General features: G+C 41.8%; 1 protein-coding gene across 1 annotated transcript; it reads left to right on the top strand.

Annotated features, from left to right (window-relative positions):
- The first annotated feature begins 67 nt into the window (after positions 1 to 67).
- On the top strand, positions 68 to 24,495 carry LOC118388971 (cilia- and flagella-associated protein 100). Its single transcript, XM_052527299.1, has 17 exons — positions 68 to 174; positions 792 to 818; positions 1,120 to 1,181; positions 2,422 to 2,496; positions 4,366 to 4,463; positions 4,769 to 4,961; positions 15,844 to 15,911; positions 16,313 to 16,476; positions 16,564 to 16,644; positions 18,006 to 18,208; positions 18,441 to 18,537; positions 18,698 to 18,740; positions 19,934 to 20,088; positions 22,493 to 22,628; positions 22,886 to 23,088; positions 23,357 to 23,450; positions 23,922 to 24,495. The coding sequence occupies exons 3-17, from the start codon at positions 1,172 to 1,174 to the stop codon at positions 24,033 to 24,035; spliced, it is 1,734 nt and encodes a 577-aa protein (XP_052383259.1). The 5' UTR covers positions 68 to 174; positions 792 to 818; positions 1,120 to 1,171; the 3' UTR covers positions 24,036 to 24,495.
- Positions 24,496 to 24,556: the final 61 nt, after the last annotated feature.

Here is a 24,556-nt window from a genome sequence, read left to right as displayed (position 1 = left end):
AGCGTCATCGAGTGGTAAGAAAATAGAACCTGCTGAACAATAATGTTACCACGGCAACAGAACGCAAACTCAGGACAATAGAGTTCCGAAGAAAAAGGGTAGAACTCTCTCAAGATACTCATTTGACAAAGTGTTTCAGCAGAATACACCGTAAAGGGTTTCATCTAATTGAAGGTAAGGAAAGATGTTCAAAACAAAACCGTATTTTACTCTGACATAATATTAGATAAAGTAGGTTGCAAAATAGTTTGTATGTTACAACAAGCCAATTTGGCTCCATTTTTAGATTTTTGGGCGACATTGTTGATAAACGTTTGGAAACATAAATAATAAGAATAATTTATACAATTTGTGAATCGCTTCTCATTATACAAAATCATCTCAAAGTGCATAAAATTAAAACCAAATAGAAAACAAATTGACAGGGCAACTGACACAAAGAACACAGATGACGCTATAAAGGACAAGGATACCAAGGAGAACAGCTATTAACATAAATCCTTCCTATGAAAGAGAAAGGTCTTTTGGCCCGTTTTAAACGAAACATTATTGTAACATTCTCTTGATGAAAACAACTAGGCAAAACTTTAGACATGTCTCACACAGTTAGAATGTGGACAGAAAATAGCCTATGATGTTACTCACCATTTAGAGAATTCACTTGTTACCACATTCACCATTGTGATTCGATTGACTTATAGTTGACATGCAATGTGTGAAAAAACCTGTCCCCTATTTATCAGTCTTAGCAACCCCTAATTGTGGTAAATTGCATTCACTTTCTACTGTAGGGATGCTGTCACCAACATCAAGGCACAGTAAGTATCAGTCATATAAGTCGTCATCTTGACACGCTGATACTGTACAATGGCTTTTACTAAACACATAGGGGAGAGTGGGGTAAATTGAGCCATTTTTTACTTTCAACATCACCCCGTCAAGGGATATATACTATTATTTCTAACAAAGACATCTACATATATTTCAGGATGTTGTGTATCCCTGGAAATAACCAGAATTCATGTAAACATGAACGTTTTGAAAACAGAGCTTGAAAACAAAACAAGTGGTCTCTTGGCACAACTTACCCCGGATATTTTTTTATCTTTATTTAACCAGGCAAGTCAGTTAAGAACACATTCTTATTTTCAATGACGGCCTGGGAACAGCCATGGGACAGGGTAAGTTGAGCCATGTGACAGGGTAGGTTGAGCCATGGGACAGGGTAGGTTGAGCCATGGGACAGGGTAGGTTGAGCCATGGGACAGGGTAAGTTGAGCCATGGGACAGGGTAGGTTGAGCCATGGGACAGGGTAGGTTGAGCCATGGGACAGGGTAGGTTGAGCCATGGGACAGGGTAAGTTGAGCCATGGGATAGGGTAAGTTGAGCCATGGGACAGGGTAGGTTGAGCCATGGGACAGGGTAGGTTGAGCCATGGGACAGGGTAGGTTGAGCCATGGGACAGGGTAAGTTGAGCCATGGGACAGGGTAGGTTGAGCTATGGGACAGGGTAGGTTGAGCCATGGGACAGGGTAGGTTGAGCCATGGGACAGGGTAGGTTGAGCCATGGGACAGGGTAGGTTGAGCCCATGGGACAGGGTAGGTTAAGCCGCCCGCACATTTTTTGTACTGAATGAAATATTACCACTACTTTTTAAAAACTGTCTATCTTTGTTTCCCAAACACAATTCAACACAATCACAATCACTTTTTTGTCTTTTAATAATTTTAAGCATCTTTTAACACAGGCTTAATACCTAACAAACACTGTACTTAAAAACAACAACACTTTTAACATAGACCAGGCCCGGTTGTTACCTCATATCCCAGCAATAATGCCTTGCATTACACCTGGGAAGAAAACACTTCAATTTGCTCAACTTGCCATTGGCTCAACAATTGGGTCAACTTACCCCAAGGCAAACATTTTGACTATATTAGCCCACACAGCTACAAGGATGCACTTTCATGCTAGGTTTAGGACCTCATTTTGAAGCTTATAGAGAACCCAACTGATGTCTAGAGAAATCTTTAAATGATCTACTTTGGTTTAGATACAAGCACCATGAAACCTCTTATTAACATAGTACATTCATTTTACTTAGTGAAAATCAGTTTTATGGACCTAACTTTCTTACCACGTTTTCAATGTAGTTTCTTCCTTCACAGATTCCATGAAATTATAACCTCTTCCTTAACATTTGGTCAAATGATTCATTTTGTGTATAGTTTCTTAGAAACAAGGATGGCTCAACTCCTTTTGCTCAAGTTACCCCACTCTCCCATGGTGAATGAGACATGTTTTGTGAAGGCCCGCCATGCAAGACTAGGCTACTTTACACATCATAAACCTACTGTTTCTACTGGGTGTGAATTCTAGTTTTGATTTTCTATATTTTGTATGCGATTCTATTCGACAGGAGGACCAAACATGCTGTCAGGTCCCATGATAGTTTCCCAGTCGGCGAGTGCCACCAAGTCAGTGATCTCTACAGGTAGTAGCTATTGTACATATCATCTAACTAACTGCTTAGCATTACTTGTAATATTGATGATGAGTCACTTTGAGGTTACCCCTAGAATGATTCTGTCATAAAATAGACTAGGAAGAAGTCATGGAAAAATCCTGTTCCAATTCCATGTTGTTCATCTCACTTAGTCATTTGACTTTTATGACATCCCTCTAATCCCACTTCGTTCCAGTCTAGGGTTAACCTGTTATAAACTACTGTAGATAAAATAATTAAATAAATACTGTATAGAAAATGTAATCAACAGTTCAATCAACTGGTTCTGAAATGTATGACACCATCCTAGATGCACAAAGACAGTAAAATAGTAGGAGGGGAGAGTGGGGTACATTGAAACATTTTTTTACATTCAGCATCACTCTGCCAAGGGAGATATAGTATTGTTTCTAACAAAGACGTCTACATATATTTCAGGATGTTGTATATCCGTGGAAATACTCCGAATTCATGTAAACTTTACAGTTTCAAAAACATAGCCGCTTATGGGGAAAGTTGAGCTGCGGGACAGAGTTAGTTAGGTCGCCTAAAAATTCCTGTACTGAAAGAAATATTACCACTATCTTTTTAAAACCATCTTTATTTCCCAAATACAATTAAACACAATCACAATTGCTTTTTTTTGTCTTTTAATAATTTTAAGGGTCTTTTAACACAGGCTTAACAAAACAAACACTTTGTACTAAAAAAACAACACTTTTACCATAGGCCAGGACCTGTTGTTATGTCATATCCCAGCGATAATGCCTTGCATTACACCTGGGAATAAAACACTTAAATTCGCTAATTTTGTCATTGGCTCAATTTACCCCAAGGCAAACATTTTAACTATATTAGTCCACACAGCTACAAGGATGCACTTTCATGCTAGGTTTAGGACCACCTATTGAAGCTTATAGAGACTCCAACTGATGTATTGAACAATCTTAAAATGATATACAGTACTTTGGTTTAGATCCTAGCATTATGAAACCTGTAACACAATAAATTGAATTGACTTGGTGAAAAACAGTTTTATGTACCTAACTTGCATACTTTTTCTATATGGTTTCTTCCTTCACAAACTCCATAAAATTATGAGCTCTTCCTAAATATTTGGACAAATTATTCATTTTGTCTATGGTCTCGTAAATGCATGCTTCCTAGCCGAAACAGTTCGGAAGAGTTTGTGTATATATTATGATGACATTTTGTGACGTTAAATTCCCTTTGGACTTCAGTGACTGTTTTTTCAGCTATTCAGACACAACATTTCTTCTGCAGGCGAGCCAAAGTTCCGAGCCGAAGTCTCCGCCCCTTAGTCGGCGATTGGTCAACAGTAGGGAGTCTTCAATGAAGTCTTTGTTATCATTCAACGAGAGACGACTTATTTTCATGTAAATTACTTCACCAAACATCTTAGTTCGATGTGAAATTGCGCAAATAGGATTTCGGCAAAAACTTCAACATTTCATGAGTTATCTTGGATTCATTCGGAATATTTTGAGGAAGTGTATACTGGCTACGGCATTTCAAAATGGACAAACAGTACTATTGCTGCTTTTTAGAATTTTCAAGCGAAGGTCTTTTAATGGAGTATGGGAGCACACTTATTCGGTTTGGCTAGCCGAGTTCGGCTAGGCGCCAACTGAACTGAAGCATGCCGACGCCTTTACTCATTTGGCTCAACTTACCCCACTCTCCCCTACTAGTTTATTCTTGGTATTGTGTTGGTGCAACATGCATGCTGTTTTTGAGAGGTCAATTTACTGGTACTGGTTTAAATGCAAGCCACAGTTGTCTATGGGCTACTCTTCTTCTGACATGTGTCCCTGTTTTTTATTGCTATGTGTGAAGATGTATGTAAACAGGTGCCTGGGGCGAACCCTTTTAAAGTGCTTGACAACAGCGACATATTTCTGATCAGGAACAAGGAAAAGGAGCGCAGGAAACTGGTGTGTATGTGTGTGTGCACGTGTGTGTGTGACAATAAATATTTTAGTGTCATTATTATAGATTAAATACAATTGTTGACAATGCAACTTTGGCCAGGAATCAATCTGATCATGGGGTACCTGGCATTGTGTTTTTTAAAGGCAATTTCCGATTGAGCCTACATATATGCAGTGTTTTCCGTGAATGCGATCTCCAAAATCATGTGTTATTCAATGCATTACACATATAGTTACTGTTTAGTTACCTCTGTCCAACTGGTATCTGTCCAACATCATGTCAAATAATGCACCTATTTTCTTTCCAGGAGCTGCAGAGCCAGTTGAGTTTGCGGGTCCATGAGAAGGTGACCTATGCGGGCCGTATGAAGGCCAAGCAGGGTGACCTCCTCAGGGAACTGAGAGAGGGTCTGGAGGAGGATACAGCCCAGCCAGGAGGGGAGGAGAGCAGCCTGGCCCAGCAACAAAACACCCCTGCCTGGAGGGTGGCCATGATCAAAGGTGCACACACACCAACACACACTATGTTGCCTCACCATAATTGACATGTTATGACACACACTTTAGGTCCATACACACACATACTGTATAGTCTAGGCCTAAACACAAAGGCCTTAGGCTTACACTGGAGTCATTGACACAAGTGAAATAATTATTATGGTCAATCCAGTGGACTGAAAATACACACTGCAAAACAACACTTTTTATTTGCCTCTGCCTTTATACCTAACCTCAGGCCCATCTTTTGACAATGCCATGCTATTTCATGTTGGTGGTACAGATGACAGATCTTAACTTGGGCCTAGATTCAATCAGATCAAGTGCTAACCGACGATAGCAGACACCTGCGTAGCAGATGTTTTGGCAGTGTCAGAGGTGAAACTGCAGTTAGAGCCATCAAATCGGTGAGCAGCTGCTCTTGCGATCATTGTCACAAAGCCACGCCCGCCCCACTCTTGTCAGAAGTTCAGAGCGAGAAAGTATAGCCTATATAGAAATAATTACACAAAAAAAAAAAAAAAATTTAACCAAATAATGAGGATTTTCCATCATCCTAATCTCACATTCTAGTGTTCAAACTTGTAAACAAGGCTGCATGGGATATCTGTTATTGTGACTCCTCTGCATGGGATTTATGTTAATGTGACTCCTCTGCTTAAGATTTCTGATAATGTGACTCCTCTGCATGATATATCTGTTAATGTGACTCCTTTGCATGGGATTTCTGTTAATGTGACTTGTGCAGCCAATGGCAATGTCCGTTTTAGGTATAATGCCGGGAGCCACTTGTGGATTTGACAGCTCTAACACAGTTCCACCTCTGACACCATCAAAACAACCACTGTGTGGAACAGAGTCCATGATCAACCTTTTCCCTACTGCGTCAAAATGAGCAGTTCTCTTTCTCTCCGTGCGGGGGCTGTTGAGTCATTGGGATCAGGGCTTGCTATCAAAATCATCCTCTCTCTCGCTCAAATGCTAGGCCTAGGTCCTATTACTGCAACATTCAGCCATACACATCAAGCAACCGTCGTTTCATATAGCTTATTAACACAAGCTATATATTGGTCTCCACTAGGCTATGACATACAGGTGTCAAGTGTATCTGAAATGCAGCTGTACAGTAGGCTACACCTAAACTATGGCCTACTGTAGCCTGTCAAAACTAATTGCACGCATAGGCCTATAATATCAGCTGTAAAGACAAGATGAAATTGAGAATAATGAGGTAGCCTACGGAAATAAAGCACAATGGCGCGTGAAAGCCCATCATTTTTTTTTTTAGCTCTACAGTATATGTTATCGAAAAAGAGGACAGCTTAGGAGTTCTAGCGAACCTAATGTTGCCAATCAACTGTCAAAATGTAGCTCAATTGTGGTCTGGGGTGGTCTAGTGGTTATAGGGCTGCTTCATTCAGTGTGCACATGTAGGCTTACTGTGTTGGCATGGGTTTGATTCTGGCCCATACCCTTCTGGCGCATATAACTCAATCTCCCCATTGACTTGATTTAGTTACACATTTCAGATATTTTACCCCGATCTTGATAAGAAATTACCATCCTAGACACTTTTATAGACAGTTGTATTTCACAGATATCATAAATAGGAAACTAATAAAACAAGAACACCAACATTAGTTTCCAGTCATACAAAGTGTCAGGTAAATTGCCACAGTAGATTTGCCGTGGTAAGTGAGAAAATACTTTATTTCAATTGTATGGAATGCTTGTCAAATACAGTAGATCAATCACACTTAGTCTGTTCAAAACGTTGACAGTACCAACCAGAGGGCGAACATATCTTGAAAGACTTTGGTTGCAAGCAGGACTAAGGTAACGATGACATTTGATAAGGAATGGCAATGAGGTGACCAATAATGGTTGCAATTTAGATCAGCTGTGCTAATGAATTTAGAATTTATTGATGGTTTAATGAGACATCAGCTGGCGATAATCTAGTGCCATCAATGTTTGCAATTGTCACGACTTCTGCCAAAGTCGGTCCCTCTCCTTGTTTGGGCGGCTTTCGGCGGTCGACGTCACCAACCTTCTAGCCATCGCCGATCCACTTTTCATTTTCATTTTGTTTTGTCTTTGTTTTACACACCTGGTTTCAATTCCCCAATTACACGTTCAATATTTAACCCTCTGTTTTCCCCATGGTTTTTGTGCGTGATTGTTTTATGTATGTTCGGTCCGTTATTTGTGGGCTCGGTATTACGACATGTTATTTGGAATATTTGAGTAAAGTTACTTGTGTTACTCACCTTTGCTGTCCTGCACCTGACTCCTCTGCACCAGCTACACCCAGACCATTACAGCAATAGGCCCCTTGTTATTTGATTATATTCCAACAATACATTCTGTAGGCTACCCGTTAGCCATCCATTGTCACATACTGAAAAGGTATAAAAACGTAAATAGGCTACTGTTTGTGTTTCCCTGACTGAGTTGATGAGCTGATTTGAGCCATCAGTTGATTGACAACCTGTTGAACAGCTGATTTCACCACCCCCACTCCTGCAATTTGCGCCAAGCCTGTCTCTTTAATCATGCAACAATGATTCGGTCATAATCATTCAAGAATCTGGCACTTTGCCGCACCCATGTGTTAATGTTAAAATCCTCCCACTGCTAAATGTTCTATTATAAGGCCTAGCCTAGATCGTCATTATACCATATTATCATTATTTTATACAAGCCTATTATTATTCTTTCTTAAATATATTTTTAAGGAATGGGGCAGTCTCACTCCTGTCATAATTGTTTTGCTTTTATTGAAGAGATAAACGAGTGTTGGAAATACAGGGAAGATAGGGGAGGGGGAGTCAAAGGACAGTGGGCCGGATTCAATCCCATGCCAGCTCTGACATAATGTGTGGCGGGGTCCGCGGCTGTAGCCACTGGGCCACACAAGCGCTGAGGCCACAAATAATTTATTCTGCCTATTGCTTGCTTGAATATACGCCCCAGCGGACCTGCAGTCTAAATAAAAGGTGGTACCAGGCAGTGATACAGCCCGACAGGATTCTCTCGATTGTGTATCTGTAAAAGTTTGTGAGGGTTTTAGGTAACAAGCCAAATTTCTTCAGCCTCCTGATGTTGAAGAGGCGCTGTTGCATCTTCTTCACCACATTGGCTGTGTGGGTGGACCATTTCAGATTGTCCGTGATGTGTACAACGAGGAACTTAAAACTTTCCACCTTCTCCACTACTGTCCTTTCGATGTGGATAGGGATGTGCTCCCTCTACTGTTTCCTGAAATCCACGATCATCTCCTTTGTTTTTCTGACATTGAATGAGAGGTTATTTTCCTGACACCACACTCCGAGGGCCCTCACCTCCTCCCTGTAGGCTGTGTTGTCGTTGTTGGTAATCAAGCCTACCACTGTAGTGTAGTCTACAAACTTGATTATTGAGTTGGAGGCGTGCATGGCCACGGAGTCATAGGTGAACAGCGAGTACAGGAGAGGGCTGAGAATGCACCCTTGTGGGGCCCCAGTGTTGAGGATCAACAGGGTGGAGATGTTGTTTCCTACCTTTACCACCTGGGGGCGGACGGTCAGAAAGTCCAGGACCCAGTTGCACAGGGCGGGGTCGACACCCAGGGTCTCAAGCTTAATGATGAGTTTGGAGGGTACTATGGTATTGAATGCTGAGCTGCAACCAATGAGCAGCATTCTTACATAGGTATTCCTCTTGTCCAGATTGGATAGGGCAGTGTGATGGCGATTGTGTCGTCTGTGGACCTATTGGGACGGTAAAGCAAATTGGAGTGGGTCTAGGATATCAGGTAGGGTGGAGGTGATATGATCATTGACTAGTGAACAGCACTTCATAATGACAGAAGTGAGTGCTATGGGGCCATAGTCATTTAGCTCAGTTACCTTAGCTTTATTGGGAACAGGAACAATGGTGGCCATCTTGAAGCATGTGAGGACAGTAGACTGGGATAGGGATTGATTGAATATGTCCCTATCCCAGTCTTCTGCCCCCACAAGACTGATGGAACAGATCAGAACGTTAACTTTGTTTGTTTTTTTACCATAATTTTTTTGTTTTTACTTCTCCACCTACCCCCTATCTCCAGAGAAATGATTCAGACCCCTTGACTTTTTCCACATTTTGTTTCGTTACAACCTTATTCTAAAATGGATTAAATCATTCCCCCCCCCCCTTCATCAATCTACACACAATACCCCATAACGACCGAGCAAAAACAGGTTTTTAGAAATGTTTGCTAAAAAAGTATTCAGACCATTTACTCAGTACTTTACTGAAGGACCTTTGGCAGTGATTACAGCCTAGAGTCTTCTTGGGTATGACGGAACAAGCTTGACACACCTGTATTTGGGGAGTTTCTCCCGATCTTCTCTGCAGATCCTCCCAAGCCCTGCCAGGTTGTATGGGGAGTGTCGCTGCACAGCTATTTTCAGGCCTCTCCAGAGATGTTCGATCAGGTTAAAGTCTGGCTCTGGCAGGGTCACTCAAGGACACTAAGAGACTTGTCCCGAAGCCACTCCTGCGTTGTCTTGGCTGTGTGGTTAGGGTCGTTGTCCTGTTGGAAGGTGAACCTTTCCCCAGTCTGAGGTCTTGAGCAGGTTTTCATCAAGGATCTCTCTTTACTTTTCTCCGTTCATCTTTCCCTCAATCCTGACTAGTCTCTCAGTCCCTGTCCCTGACAAACATCCCCAAGGCATGATGCTGCCACCACCATGCTTTACCGTAGTAATGGTGCCAGGTTTCCTTCAGACGTGATGCTTGGCATTCAGTCCAAAGAGTTCCGTCTTGGTTTCATCAGACCAGAGAATATTTTTTCTCCTTTGCCTTTTGGCAAACTTCAAGAGGGCTGTCATGTGCCTTTTACTGAGGAGTGGCTTCCGTCTGGCCACTCTACCATTAAGGCCTAATTGGTGGAGTAGTAATAGTCCGGTGGCTCTACGGAAAATTCCTTCGACCTCATTCCTTCGACCCCATGGCTTGGTTTCTTCTCTAATGTGCCCTGTTAACTGTGGAACCTTAAATAAACAGGTGTGTGCCTTTCCAAATTATGTCCAATCAATTGAATGTACCACAGGTGCTCCAATCAAGTTGTAGAAATATGTCAAGGATGATCAATGGAAACAGGATGCACCTGAGCTCAATTTCGAGTCTCATACAAAAGTTTCTGAATACTTATGTAAATAAGGTATTTCTGTTTTTTATTTGTAATAAATTTGCAAACATTTCCAAAACCCTGTTTTTGCTTTGTCATAATAGGGTATTGTGTGTAGATTGATGAGGGAAAAACATTATATAATCCATTTTAGAATAAGTCTGTAACGTAACAAAATGTGGAAAAAGTCAAGGGCTCTGAATACCTGTTTGACCAGATGCAATGCTATTTCACAGTAAACAAATTGACAACATACTTTCAACACGCTTATAGGGAAGGACACTCAACATGCACAGCACCTACACAAATGACTGATGATTGGCTGAGAGAAATTGATGATAAAATTATTGTTGGGGCTGTCTTGTTAGACTTAAGTGCAGCTTTTGACATTATCGATCATAGTGTGCTGCTGGAAAACATATGTGTTATGGCTTTAAACCCCCTGCTATAATGTGGATAAAGAGATATTTGTCTAACAGAACACAGAGGGTATTCTTTAATGGAAGCCTCTCAAACATAATCCAGGTTGAATCAGGAATTCCCCAGGGTAGCTGTTTATGCCTTGCTTTTCTTTTTTTTTTACTAACTGACTTTGAGTAAAGCCAGAGTGTCTATGTATGTGGATGACTCAACACTATCAAAAAAGAGTAGCAGTTAGTTTCAGAGTGAGTGACAAGGAATAAGTTAGCCATAAATATTTGCAAAACTAAAAGCATTGTATTTGGAACAAAACATTCACATAACCCTAAACCTCAACTAAATCTTGTAATAAATAATGTGGAAATTGCTCAAGTTGAGATGCTTTGAGTTACCCTGGATTGTAAGCTGTCATGGTCAAAACATATTGATACAACAGTAGCTAAGATGGGGAGAAGTATGTCCATGATAGAGCACTGCTCTGCCTTCTTAACAACACTATCAACAAGGCAGGTCCTACAGGCCCTAGTTTTGTCGCACCTTGACCACAAGGACTTAGGAAAATTGTAATTGGGTCAGAATAGGGCAGCATGGCTGGCCCTTGGAAGTACACAGAGAGCTAATATTAATAATATGCATGTCAATCTCTCCTGGCTCAAAGTGGAGGAGAGATTGACTTCATCACTAATTGTATTTATGAAAGGTTGAATGCATGTTGAATGCACTGAGCTGACTGTCTAAACTACTGGCACACAGTTTGGACACCCATGCATACCCCAGAAGACATGCCACAAGAGGCCTCTTCGCAGTCCCCAAGTCCAGAACAGACTATGGAAGGCACACAGTACTACATAGAGCCATGACTACATGGAACTCTATTCCACATCAAGTAAATTATGAAAGCAGTAAAATTAGATAAAAAAAAAAACAGATAAAAAAACCACCTTATGGAACAGTAGGCTCATCTTTCATAATTCTTCCCCTAATGTTATTAGCCTACCTCTCTCTATTGTTGCTTCATTCCCTCCTCGCTTTCAACAGGTAAAGGAAACACATTTTATTGTCCTTATCTTCATCATTCTAATGACATCCTTGAATAATATAGGACTAGAATTAGATGCAGAAGGCTTTCACTTCTCTTCATGAAGATTGAATGGTTATGGGTCTGAATAAATAACTGCTATAGCCTTCGCTCTTCTTTAAAACTACCTGTGAGGACTAGGGCTATATATCAACAAAAATATAAACGCAACATGCAACAATTTCAAAGATTTTACATGAGTTACAGTTCATATAAGGAAATCAGTCCATTGAAATACATTCATTAGGACCTAATTTATGGATTTCACATGACTGGGAATACAGATGTGCATTTATTGGTCACAAATGCCTTAAGAAAAAGGTAGGGGCGTGGATCATAAAACCACTCAGTGTCTGGTGTGACCACTATTTACCTCATGTAGCAAGACATCTCCTTCACATAGAGTTGATCAGGCTGTTGATTGTGGCCTGTGGAAGGTTGCTACACTCCTTCCTCTTCAATGGCTGTGTGAAGTTGCTGGATATTGGTGTGAACTGGAACACGGTGTCATACACGTCGATCCAGAGCATCCCAAATATGCTCAATGGGTGACATGTCTGGAGTATGCAGCTCATGGAAGAACTGGGACATTTTCAGCTTCGAGGAATTGTGTACAGATCCTTGCGACATGGGGCCGCCGTTATGGTGGCGGATGAATGGCACCACAATGGGCCTCAGGATCTCATCATGGTATATCTGTGCATTCAAATTGGCTGTTGATAAAATGCAAGTGTGTTCGTTGTCCATAGCTTCTGCCTGCCCATTCTATAACCCAACCGGCACGATGGGGCAATCTGTTCACAACGTTGACATCAGTAAACCACTAGCCCACACAATGCCATACTGCCCGGTACTGCCATACTGCCCAACCGTGAAGAGAACACTTCTCCAACGTGCCAGTGGCCATCGAAGGTGAGCCAATTGAAATTGGTTACGACGGCGAACTGCAGTCAGATCAAGTTCCTGGTGAGGCAGAACAGCACGCAGATGAGCTTCCCTGAGGCCGTTTCCTACAGTTTGTGCAGATATTATTCGGGTGTGTAAATCCCACAGTTTCATCAGCTGTCCGGGTGTCTAGTCTCAGACGATCCCGCAGGTGAAGAAGCCGGATGTGGAGGTCCTGGGGAAGCGTGGTTACAAGTTGTCTACGGTTGTGAGGCCTGTTGAACATACTACCAAATTCTCTAAAACAACGTTGGAGACAGCTTATGGTAGAGAAATTAGCATTAAATTCTCTGACAACAGCTCTGGTTGACATTACTGCAGTCAGCTTGCCAATTGCACACTCCCTCAAGACTTAAAACATCTGTGGCATTCTATTGTGTGACAAAACTGCACATTTTCGAGTGGCCTTTTATTGTCCCCAGCACAAGGTGCACCTGTATAATGATCATGCTGTTTAATCAGCTTCTTGATATGCCACATCTGTCAGGAGGATGCATTTTCTTGGCAAAAGAAAAATGCTCACTAACAGGGATGTAAACAAATGTGTGCACAACATTTGAGAGATATACGATTTTTGTGTGTATGAAACATTTCTGGGATCTGTTATTTCAGCTCATGAAACATGGGACCAACACTTTACATGTTGCGTTTATATATTTGTTCAGTATAGAACAGGAGTATCTATTTTGGATGCAATTTGAATGGAGTTGATGGAGAAAGTGCTTGCACGTTCACTGAAGTGGTAGGCTGTTGTAAAACTCAAAAAATATATCTTTACAATAAAAACTTTTGGTGGCCCCTGAAAGCCAGATGGAGATGGATAAATTAGATGCGCATTCAGGCTTTATTTTACTGTAGCTACTATAGACTATGCTGCAGCAAATGCAGGCCTACCTGTTCCGAGAATAAAAGTTATGGTAGGTGGGCTGTCTGTCCCCACCCTGAGCGTTGATGATTCATCATGCAGGCACCGTAGAGAAACCAGATTTAGACATTGCATACATTGGCAAGAAAAAGTATGTGAACCCTTGGAATTACCTGGATTTCTGCATAAATTGGTCATACCATTTGATCTGATCTTCATCTATGTCACAACACGAGACAAACATTGTCTGCTTAAGCTAATAACACACAAACAATTATAGATGTTCATGTCTTTATTGAACACACCGTGTAAACCTTCACAGTGTAGGGTGGAGAAAGTATGTGAACCCTTGCATTTAATAACTGGTTGAACCTCCTTTGGCAGCAATAAACTCAACCAAACGTTTTCTGTGGTTGCGGATCAGACCTGCACAACGGTCAGGAGGAATTTTTAACCATTTATCTTTACAAAACTGTTTCAGTTCAGCAATATTCTTAGGATGTTTGGTGTGAACCGCTCTCGAGGTCATGCCACAGCATTTAAAATCGGGTTGAGGTCAGGACTCTGACTGGACCACTCCAGAAGGCGTATTTTCTTCTTTGTTGATTTACTTCTGAGTTTTGGGTCGTTGTCTTGTTGCATCCCCCAACTTCTATTGAGCTTCAATTGGCAAACATATATCCTAACATTCTCCTGAAAAATGTCTTGATAAACTTGGGAATACATTTTTCCGTCGATGATGGCAAGCTGTCCAGGCCCTGAGGCAGCAAAGCAGTCCCAGACCATGATGCTCCCTCCACCATACTTTACAGTTGGGATGAGGTTTTGATGTTGGTGTGCTGTGCCTTTTGTTCTCCACACATAGTGTTGTGTGTTCCTTCCAAACAACTCAACTTTAGTTTAATTTGTCCACAGAATATTTTGCCAGAAGCACTGTGGAACATCCAGGTGCTCTTTTGCAAACTTCAGACGTGCAGCAATGTTTTTTTTTTTGGACAGCAGTGGCTTCTTCTTTGGTGTCCTGCCGTGAACACCATTCTTGTTTCGTGTTTTACATATAGTAGACTCGTCAACAGAGATGTTAGCATGTTCCAGAGATTTCTGTAAGTATTCAGCTGACACTCTAGGATTCTTCTTCACCTCATTGAGCATTCTGCACTGTGCTCTTGCAGTCATCTTTGCAGGACGGCCACTCCTAGGGAGAGTAGCAACAGTGTTGAACTTTCTCAATTTATAGACCATTTGTCCTACCGTGGACTGATGAACATCAATGTTTTTAGAAATACTTTTGTAACCCTTTCCAGCTTTATGCAAGTCAACAATTCTTAATCTTAGGTCTTCTGAGATCTCTTTTGTTCGAAGCATTGTTCACATCAGGCAATGGTTCTTGTGAATAGAAAACTCAAATTTTGTGAGTGTTTTTGTTGGGCAGGGCAGCTCTAACCAACACCTCCAATTTCGTCTCATTGATTGGACTCCAGGTTAGCTGACTCCTGACTCCAATTAGCTTTTGGAAAGGTTTGGGGCTTTGGGGTTCACATACTTTTTCCAACCTACACTGTGAATTTTGTAATTATGTATTCAATATAGACAAAAAAATACAATAATTTGTGTGTTATTAGTTTAAGCTCACTGTGTTCATCTATTGTTGTGACTAAGATGAAGATCAGATCAAATTTGATGACTAATTTATGCAGAAATACAGGTAATTCCAAAGGGTTCACATACTTTTTCTTGCCGCTGTATAATTTAAAAGTTCCATTTCACGCCATGCTGTTCATATAAACAATGAATTATAATTTACCGTTTTCTCACAGTTATTTAGTGGTTTTAGGCGACAAATCCCAGTAAATCTTGGTAACCGGGTTCCTGCCATTCAACTCTAGTTGGGTCAATCCAATGAGTTGGGTTCGGGGCTGTTGGAACTGAAGATGCTGTATACCCAGCTTATGGTAGGTACGGTACTGCATTATATAGCCTACAAAGACCGCTTCCAGCTGTCCCCTGGCGCCAATTCTAAATATTCAGTATTCATTCACATCCTCCTGCTGCAGGACTAATTAGGACTAATTTCCTCCTGCGATGAAATGGGTCAAATTAAGATCCGACATCTGTATACACCGTCCAACCAAATGCTTACTTGCAGGTTCCTTCTTGACAGTGCAACAACAGTAAGAAATAATACGATATAAGATTGTGAACAAAAAGTAAATGACTCAGTAGAATAAACATTTTAGCAAAAGTATAATCCAGGAAGGCACAATTTATAGTCCTATATTTACACGTGTATTGGGGAAAGAGGGATTGGGGGGCAAGTGTTTAAATTGTACAGTATTTAGCAGTCTGTTATCAGCAGTTGTGATGTGTGTGTGGCATGAATGTATGTGTGTGTGTAACCAACCATACTGTTTCTCCCCAGATCGCAATATTGACAAAGAGAGCATGAATGAGTTTATCACCAAGAAAAGGGAGATGTTTCTGCTGGAGGTAAGAAGGGAATGAAGGTCCATTAAAACTGCCCGGGTGATTATGTTATGCTCTTTATGACAACTGGAATGTGTCCACAGATGTTCTTTGTACGATACAGAAATGCTTGATCATTGAATTAAAAGTAAATGTATTGTTATGCATTCCTCGTCTTTAGTGGTTCCCACTAGTGAGGAGTAGCCTGTGTGCAGGTACAGTCAATACAAGCTTATCCAGCTCCCTCAAGTTGGTGGCATTTCCCACCTCTTGACATTTCCCTTCTTCTCACCCTCAATCTTTCTCTCTCCTGTCCATCCATCCTTCCATCCATCCTCCAACCCTGCCTGTCCCTTCTCATCCCTAATCCCCCATCTCTCTCTCCCCATCCCTATCTCCCTCATCTCTCTCCCCCTATCTCCCAGTACTCCTTGGCTGTGAAGCGTGGAGAGATCGAGCAGCTGGAGAAAATGGCAACCGGCCAGGAGAGGAAGCTGATGCGCGCCGAGCGGTTCCTGGAGGACGACGCCATCATGTTCGACGAGTTCCTCAAAGAAAATGACAAGAACTCTGTGGAGGCCATCAAAGTGTAATAACTAACAATATGGTTGCTATATGTACAATCTATCTTCCTCTTCTACTTCATAAAATCACATGGGGTCTCCATTTTGCACAGTGCTGAGTTAGAGACCAAAGTGAAACTGGAGAAGGTGACTGAGATCAAGAGGCTCACGACTAGGATGGTGACCATTAAGAGGTGGGTAGTACACAGAGCATTACAGCTAGGATGACCATGGCCTCCCGCCTCAGTATAATATTGGAACTATTGGCAGAAATAAACTATAGTCAATGCTTGATGTACGTGAAAAGGTCATAAAGGTTACACATCATGTACACCACCGTTCAAAAGTTTGGGGTCACTTAGAAATGTACTTGTTTTTGAAAGAAAATGTAATTTTTTGTCCATTAAAATAACATAGAATTGATCAGAAATACAGTGTAAAACATTGTTAATGTTGTAAATGACTTTTGTAGCTGGAAGCCCATTTTCAGCAACCATCACTCATGTGTTCCATTTTCAACAACCGCACGTTGTGTTAGCTAATCCAAGTTTATCATTTCAAAAGGCTAATTGATCATTAGAAAACCCTGTGAAGAGGCGACTCCGGGATGCTGGCCTTCTAGGCAGAGTTCCTCTGTCCAGTGTCTGTGTTCTTTTGCCCATCTTAATCTTTTATTTGTATTGGCCAGTCTAAGATATGTCTTTTTCTTTTCAACTCTGCCTAGAAGGCCAGCATCCTGGTGTCGGCTCTTCACTGTTGATGCTGAGACTGGTGTTTTGCGGGTACTATTTCATGACAGGCGACTGTTTCTCAAACTAGACACTCTAATGTACTTGTACTCTTGCTCAATTGTGCATCGGGGCCTCCCACTCCTCTTTCTATTCTGGTTAGAGCCAGTTTGCGCTGTTCTGTGAAGGGAGTAGTTCACAGCGTTGTACGAGAGCATCATTTTCTTGGCAATTTCTCGCATGGAATAGCTTTAATTTCTCAGAACAAGAATAGACTGATACATTTCAGAAGAACGTTCTTTGTTTCTGGACATTTTGAGCCTGTAATCGAACCCACAAATGCTGATGCTCCAGATACTCAACTCAGTACTAAAGAAGTCTAAAGAAGGCCAGTTGTATTGCTTCTTAAATCAGGACAACAGTTTTCAGCTGTGCTAGCATAATTGCAAAAGTGTTTTCTAATGATCAATTAGCCTTTTAAAATTATAAACTTGGATTACCTAACACAACATGCCATTGGAACACAGGAGTGATGGTTGCTGATAATGGGCTTCTGTACACCTATGTAGATATTCCATTCGAAATCAGCCGTTTCCAGCTACAATAGTCATTTACAACATTAACAGTGTTTACACTGTATTTCTGATCAATTTTATGTTATTTTAATGGACAAGAAATGTGCTTTTCTTTAAAAAACAAGGACATTTCTAAGTGACATCACACTTTTGAAAGGAAGTGTATATCTCAAAGGTGTGTGTGTGTGTGTGTGTGTGTGCGTGTGTTCATGCGTTTGTTTGTGTGTGTGCGTGCATGCTCTTCTCCTGCAGTGACATCTCTAAGTTTGAGGACATCATAAAGGAGTACACCATGTACAAGGAGTTTCTCTTCAAGCTGTCCCCTCCAGAGTGGCAAGAGGCACAGAGGGCCAAGGGTAAGACCCCCAAAGCCAAGTCTACCACCAAGTCTGCCACCAAGGACAAGTCCAAAGAGAAAGACAAAGACGAGAGGGCCACTCCGAAAAGAGGTTCTAGTATGTCTTCTTTCTTAGTGTTTTGTTATGTATTGTTGCATAAACATTTGACTTCAGTACTGTGATGTAGTGGCCTGTAAAATGGTGACGGGCTGTTGCATTTGATGCTATTTTGTGTCTATACTAAAGCGCCCCTTTTTTAATCTCCGTTTTCTGTCTCTCCCTCTCCCTTACACACACGTACACACTTGCACGCGCACACACACACACACACACGCTTGCACGCACACAGGTGTGGAAAGCAGGGCGTCCTTTGCGAGTCGGGAGCTGCCCCCTCTCCGGGATGCCAGGGCCCCCTCTAGACAGTCGATAGTCCAGAGTGACAAATCGTGAGTGTGTGTGTGTGTGTGTGTGTCACAAATCACGAGTACAACATTGGGCCTCAGGGTATCTATGTGAGTCACCCATTGGCAGAAGTGGGTTTTGAATATGACCGTGTTCTATGCTATAATTTTGGCACATCTTTGTGCTGAGTTCCTGTCTTTTCAGGAGTCCTGTGGCAGAACTGGAGACCGACAGCTCTGAATATGAGGTTAGTTTCAACCTTAGAAGGTAAGAATTACACTGGAGAATAACGGCATTCTGGAAACTGTGAAAATGTGAAAATTTAATAAATATATGACTTAAAATGTCAAGGGACGATTTTCCGGGCACAGATTAAGCTCAGGCCTAAAAAGTATGTTTAATGGATCAGTCTCGACTAAAATACCTATACTCCAAGTGCGCGTTCAAGCAGATCACTTTTGACCGTCGTTGGTCGCTGCCTTCCAAAGTGTGTCGCATTAAGGGAATAAACATTTTCGACTTGCGCCTACACGACGACTGCATGAACTCATGAAGCTTTGACTGCAAGTCAACTGCAAGTTTCTGCAGTTGCTCTTCATCAACTTCATCCTACAGCCATAGCCTGGATTGTGGGAGGTTCTATTGTCAACCAATCATTAGGGTGTTTTTGTTTGCTCCACGCGAAAGTGACCAAACACGTGACTGAAACCGAAACCAACTTTGCCGCGATTCATGTATACAGTGGATATGTACAAATTAATGTGATATTTGGGGCTCTCAATCACTAATTGATTGTACAATGTACACACATATATTTACAGTTTGTGAGTGTGTAATATGGAGGTCGGAGACATGTTTATTTCGACATTACAAAGAAAAGCTTGTATAAACAATGGCAACACTGCCATGTTGAACAGAGCCTTGCTGTTGAAAAAACATTCCTGTTGTATTCGGGAGCATGTGACAAATTTGATTTGTGTCCGACTTTCGGCTGTCGCAGATGCACCTCCCCCGACTTCACTCCTCGACTTTCGTCTGCAGTTGGTTGCTTCAGCGTTACTACTTAAACGAGCCCCGTGACTAGGATTGATCTGGGAAAACCAAGCAAAATCTGACTATGTTAAACTTCAACCCCACTAGTCCATCCAGGCAACCTAGCTTCCTGCTAAAGGATATCTTTCCCTGTACATTTTTATAAACTTCTGCCTACTTTTCAATTTGCCCTGGATTAAGTCTATAAGAGAATCTCAATAGCGTTTCCTCGATTCCTCACGTCCACTCTCCTCGCCTCATTCTCAAAACTCGCCCCTCTGACCTTCTAATCCAATGGGTTTTGAGAAGATGGTGAGGAGAGATGACGCGATGAATCAAGGAAATGCTATTGAGATTCTCTGTATGTCCCTATGCTTATCTGTGTGTGGTGATTGTCGCCCCCTGTAGGAACACCCAGAGCTGTATTTCACAGACCCCAGGCAGCTTCTGGAGTTGCTTTCAGAGCTGGAGGAGCAGAACCTCTCTCTGATCCAGAACTCCAGGGAGACGGAGGAGGCCCTGGAGGTGTTCAGTAAGGTCATGGACCATACAAGAAAGAAGATGTAAGTAAGACCTGCTGGGGTTAGAGGTGAGAGGTAGATAGAGAGTGAAGTGAGTACTACAGATGGAAGTGAATGTAGAGATTCACACAGTGGCTCGGACCACTGGATTATGCCTCTCATTCCAGTTACACTGGTTTGGATTTCTCCCTGACCAATATGGCTGCCATTTTCACTCCATTCGGGAACTTTGAGGGTTTATGTCAAAGCCCTTCTTTCTGGTAATGTAATAGGATCTCCAGATAGAATATGAACAAAATGTTTAGAATTACAGGACATTAGCTGTAAAACGGCAAAATGTTCTCCCAGCCTCATGGCAAAATTTGTAGAATAGCAGGAAATTAGTTTTAAAATTCTAAATTATCTCAACATCACTGCAAAATGTGTAAAATAGCATGAGATTAGCTACAGTGCCTTGCGAAAGTATTCGGCCCCCTTGAACTTTGCGACCTTTTGCCACATTTCAGGCTTCAAACATAAATATATAAAACTGTATTTTTTTGTGAAGAATCAACAACAAGTGGGACACAATCATGAAGTGGAACGACATTTATTGGATATTTCAAACTTTTTTAACAAATCAAAAACTGAAAAATTGGGCATGTGTAAAATTATTCAGTCCCCTTAAGTTAATACTTTGTAGTACTTTGTACTTTGCTGCGATTACAGCTGTAAGTCGATTGGGGTATGTCTCTATCAGTTTTGCACATCGAGAGACTGAATTTTTTTCCCATTCCTCCTTGCAAAACAGCTCGAGCTCATTGAGGTTGGATGGAGAGCATTTGTGAACAGCAGTTTTCAGTTCTTTCCACAGATTCTCGATTGGATTCAGGTCTGGACTTTGACTTGGCCATTCTAACACCTGGATATGTTTATTTTTGAACCATTCCATTGTAGATTTTGCTTTATGTTTTGGATCATTGTCTTGTTGGAAGACAAATCTCCGTCCCAGTCTCAGGTCTTTTGCCATCTCCATCAGGTTCTTCCAGAATGGTCCTGTATTTGGCTCCATCCATCTTCCCATCAATTTGAACCATCTTCCCTGTCCCTGCTGAAGAAAAGCAGGCCCAAACCATGATGCTGCCACCACCATGTTTGACAGTGGGGATGGTGTGTTCAGGGTGATGAGCTGTGTTGCTTTTACGCCAAACATAACGTTTTGCATTGTTGCCAAAAAGTTCAATTTTGGTTTCATCTGACCAGAGCACCTTCTTCCACATGTTTGGTGTGTCTCCCAGGTGGCTTGTGGCAAACTCTAAACAACACTTTTATGGATATCTTTAAGAAATGGCTTTCTTCTTGCCACTCTTCCATAAAGGCCAGATTTGTGCAATATACGATTGTTGTCCTATGGACAGAGTCTCCCACCTCAGCTGTAGATCTCTGCAGTTCATCCAGAGTGATCATGGGCCTCTTGGCTGCTTCTCTGATCAGTCTTCTCCTTGTATGAGCTGAAAGTTTAGAGGGACGGCCAGGTCTTGGTGTAGATTTGCAGTGGTCTGATACTCCTTCCATTTCAATATTATCGCTTGCACAGTGCTCCTTGGGATGTTTAAAGCTTGGGAAATCTTTTTGTATCCAAATCCGGCTTTAAACTTCTTCACAACAGTATCTCGGACCTGCCTGGTGTGTTCCTTGTTCTTCATGATGCTCTCTGCGCTTTTAACGGACCTCAGAGACTATCACAGTGCAGGTGCATTTATACAGAGACTTGATTACACACAGGTGGATTGTATTTATCATCATTAGTCATTTAGGTCAACATTGGATCATTCAGAGATCCTCACTGGACTTCTGGAGAGAGTTTGCTGCACTGAAAAGGGGCTGAATAATTTTGCACGCCCAATTTTTCAGTTTTTGATTTGTTAAAAAAGTTTGAAATATCCAATAAATGTCGTTCCACTTCATGATTGTGTCCCACTTGTTGTTGATTCTTCACAAAAAAAATACAGTTTTATATCTTTATGTTTGAAGCCTGAAATGTGGCAAAAGGTCGCAAAGTTCAAGGGGGCTGAATACTTTTGCAAGGCACTGTATGTGTAGAATTGCAGGAAATTAGCTTTAAAAATGCTAAATTCTCTCAGCCTCATTGCAAAATGTATAGAATAGCATGAGATTAGCTATAAAACTGCAAAAGTTTATCTCTTATTGCCCCATGGCAATATGTGTAGAATTGTGTGAAATTTGCTTTAAACAGCAACATTTTCTCTCTGCCTCATGGCAAAATGTTTAGAATAGCATGATTTTAGCGATAAAAATTCCAAGTTATTGTAGAAAGTAAATTATTTTGACTGACATTGACAAGTGCTAGGATGTTTTATGTCATGAGGTCTCTTCATAGTTCCTTTTCTCTCTTTCCTCGCCTGCATTCGTTTCTATGTGTTGCGCGGCTCCCCCCTCTCTGCAGGGAGCTGGAAACCGTCCAGCTGACCCAGCAGATAGACATCATGACCCACACCATCCAGAGGGAGAGGGACCGGGCTGCCGAGCTGGAGCTGAGGGCCCGCCTCTTCAACTTTGGGAAGTACAAATCTGCCGACCAGGTAGGAGAGAGAAGACTGCCCTTGAGACAGTGATCTAAAGTCAGTTTAGATTCTGTCCGTCCCTAATGGTCAATGTTCAGATTTGGGGAAGGTAAGCAAATCCTAGATCTGTGCCTAATGACACTTCTACTCACAGTGGGAAATGGGACAGGTCACACTGACGGTTATGCAGAGGACATGCTAATGTCAGTCGTGAGCCCGTCATTGGCCTTAGATCATATAGATCTTTCTCTCTCACCTTTGTTCCTCCACTGTAGGAGTTTATGTTGGACTCCCTGGGCGCTAAGGTGGAGGAGGTGTACCGGAGCTGCGTGGGCGACACAGAGGCCAACCTGAGCACGCTGCAGATGCTGACGGTTATCGAAAGCCGCCTGGGCGAGCTGCTGGAGAACGTGGAGATGATCCCCAAGGAGCGACTGCTGATGGCCGAGAGGACCAAGGAGAAAGAAAGGAGGCTCAGGTAGGGGAGAGTTGGAACACAGCCTCGTAGGACCATCATATAGGCTAGTCAGGTTGGCCCCATTCCATTTCAACCTACACGTCTTAAGGATCAAAGCTTTAGGCTTTGCCTGTTCCATGTGGTAGCTGGGTGCCAGAGCTGAGTTTCTTTCAGTTTAAAGCACATCTCTGTGAAGTTGACAACTATACTGGAGATTTAGCCGTTTAGATTAAATTAATCGACCCTTCTCCTCCTTTCCCGTCCATGATCCTTTGCTTCCTTTCCCTAGGCTGCGTGATGAGAAGATGCATCAGGCGAAGCAGCACCAGGAGGAGAGGCTGAAGAGGGCCCTGGAGAGAGCCCAGGCCGACATCAAGAAAACAGTCAGTCACACAATCTGCCTCAACACCACACCATTACAATCCTACAGGCAAACGTGATGACCAAAGTTCCGCCAGAAAATCTGTGTGAAACATTACTTTTTCATTAGACGCCTACAACCCAGATTACATTGCGTAACTATGGGCTGGATTCAGTCTGTAATCGCAGAAGATCCGCATGAAAAAATGTAAGGTAATTTCTGATTGAGCAGGCATATGCAGATTTTACGGTGAATGCCTTTAAAGTTAAATCGAGCTATGCCGTGGATCTTCTGCGATACTTCCACGATATGGATTGAATGCAGCCCTAAGCCATTGGTTTAGTTACCTGGGCGACTGTTCTATTATAATATATGGTAGAAATGGAGAATAAGCATGACGTTTGATAAATATCCAGAGTTTATGTCATATAATTAATTGTACTACAGAAACCATACCATTGTGTTCCCTTTATTTGACAATGCTTTTCTCCAGACTGGCAAGAAATTGATGGCCAGATCACAGCCCCCTGCCGGCAAGCTGAAGACCAGCCAGGTGTATGACATCTCAGACAAGGAGAAAGAAGAGCAGCTTTACTTCTTCACCTAATGGTCAGTCACATTACTGACCAGAACTCCTTCAATATGTTTTGGCCTATTGTGGGGCTGTGACTGACTCACTGTAAATACTGACCAATAATTGGATATGACATGACAGGTATAAGTAAGACTTTTCAAATGTCTCCATTGGACGCTGGTGATGTCACATGATGGGATAGGTCCTACTTTTTTGGTGCTGGGTGGTTGTTTATATTGACTCAGTGGACTTTGTTTTGGTGGAGAGCTTTCTGGGGCAGGTGAACTGTACTCCCCACACATTTTATAGGCTTGGATTATTTTGTGTTACCAGATTTACAATATTTTGCCATACCAGATTATTTTATGACATTTTTTATCCGTTATATTATTGATAATCTACTGTGCTTCTTTACCTGATCATATCTGAATAGCAGATAGATGGACTGCATGCATGTGATGAACAAATTAATAAACATTTCACAATAAAAAGTCTCTTTGGAGTCAATGTAAACCTATAATCTATAACCTCAGAGTGAAACCAGGAAAGCCAGA

Source organism: Oncorhynchus keta, chromosome 10, assembly GCF_023373465.1.
Source record: "Oncorhynchus keta strain PuntledgeMale-10-30-2019 chromosome 10, Oket_V2, whole genome shotgun sequence".
Lineage (NCBI taxonomy): Eukaryota > Metazoa > Chordata > Actinopteri > Salmoniformes > Salmonidae > Oncorhynchus > Oncorhynchus keta.
The sequence above is the reverse complement of the archived record's forward strand: the minus strand, read 5'-3'. Positions and strand labels throughout refer to the sequence as shown.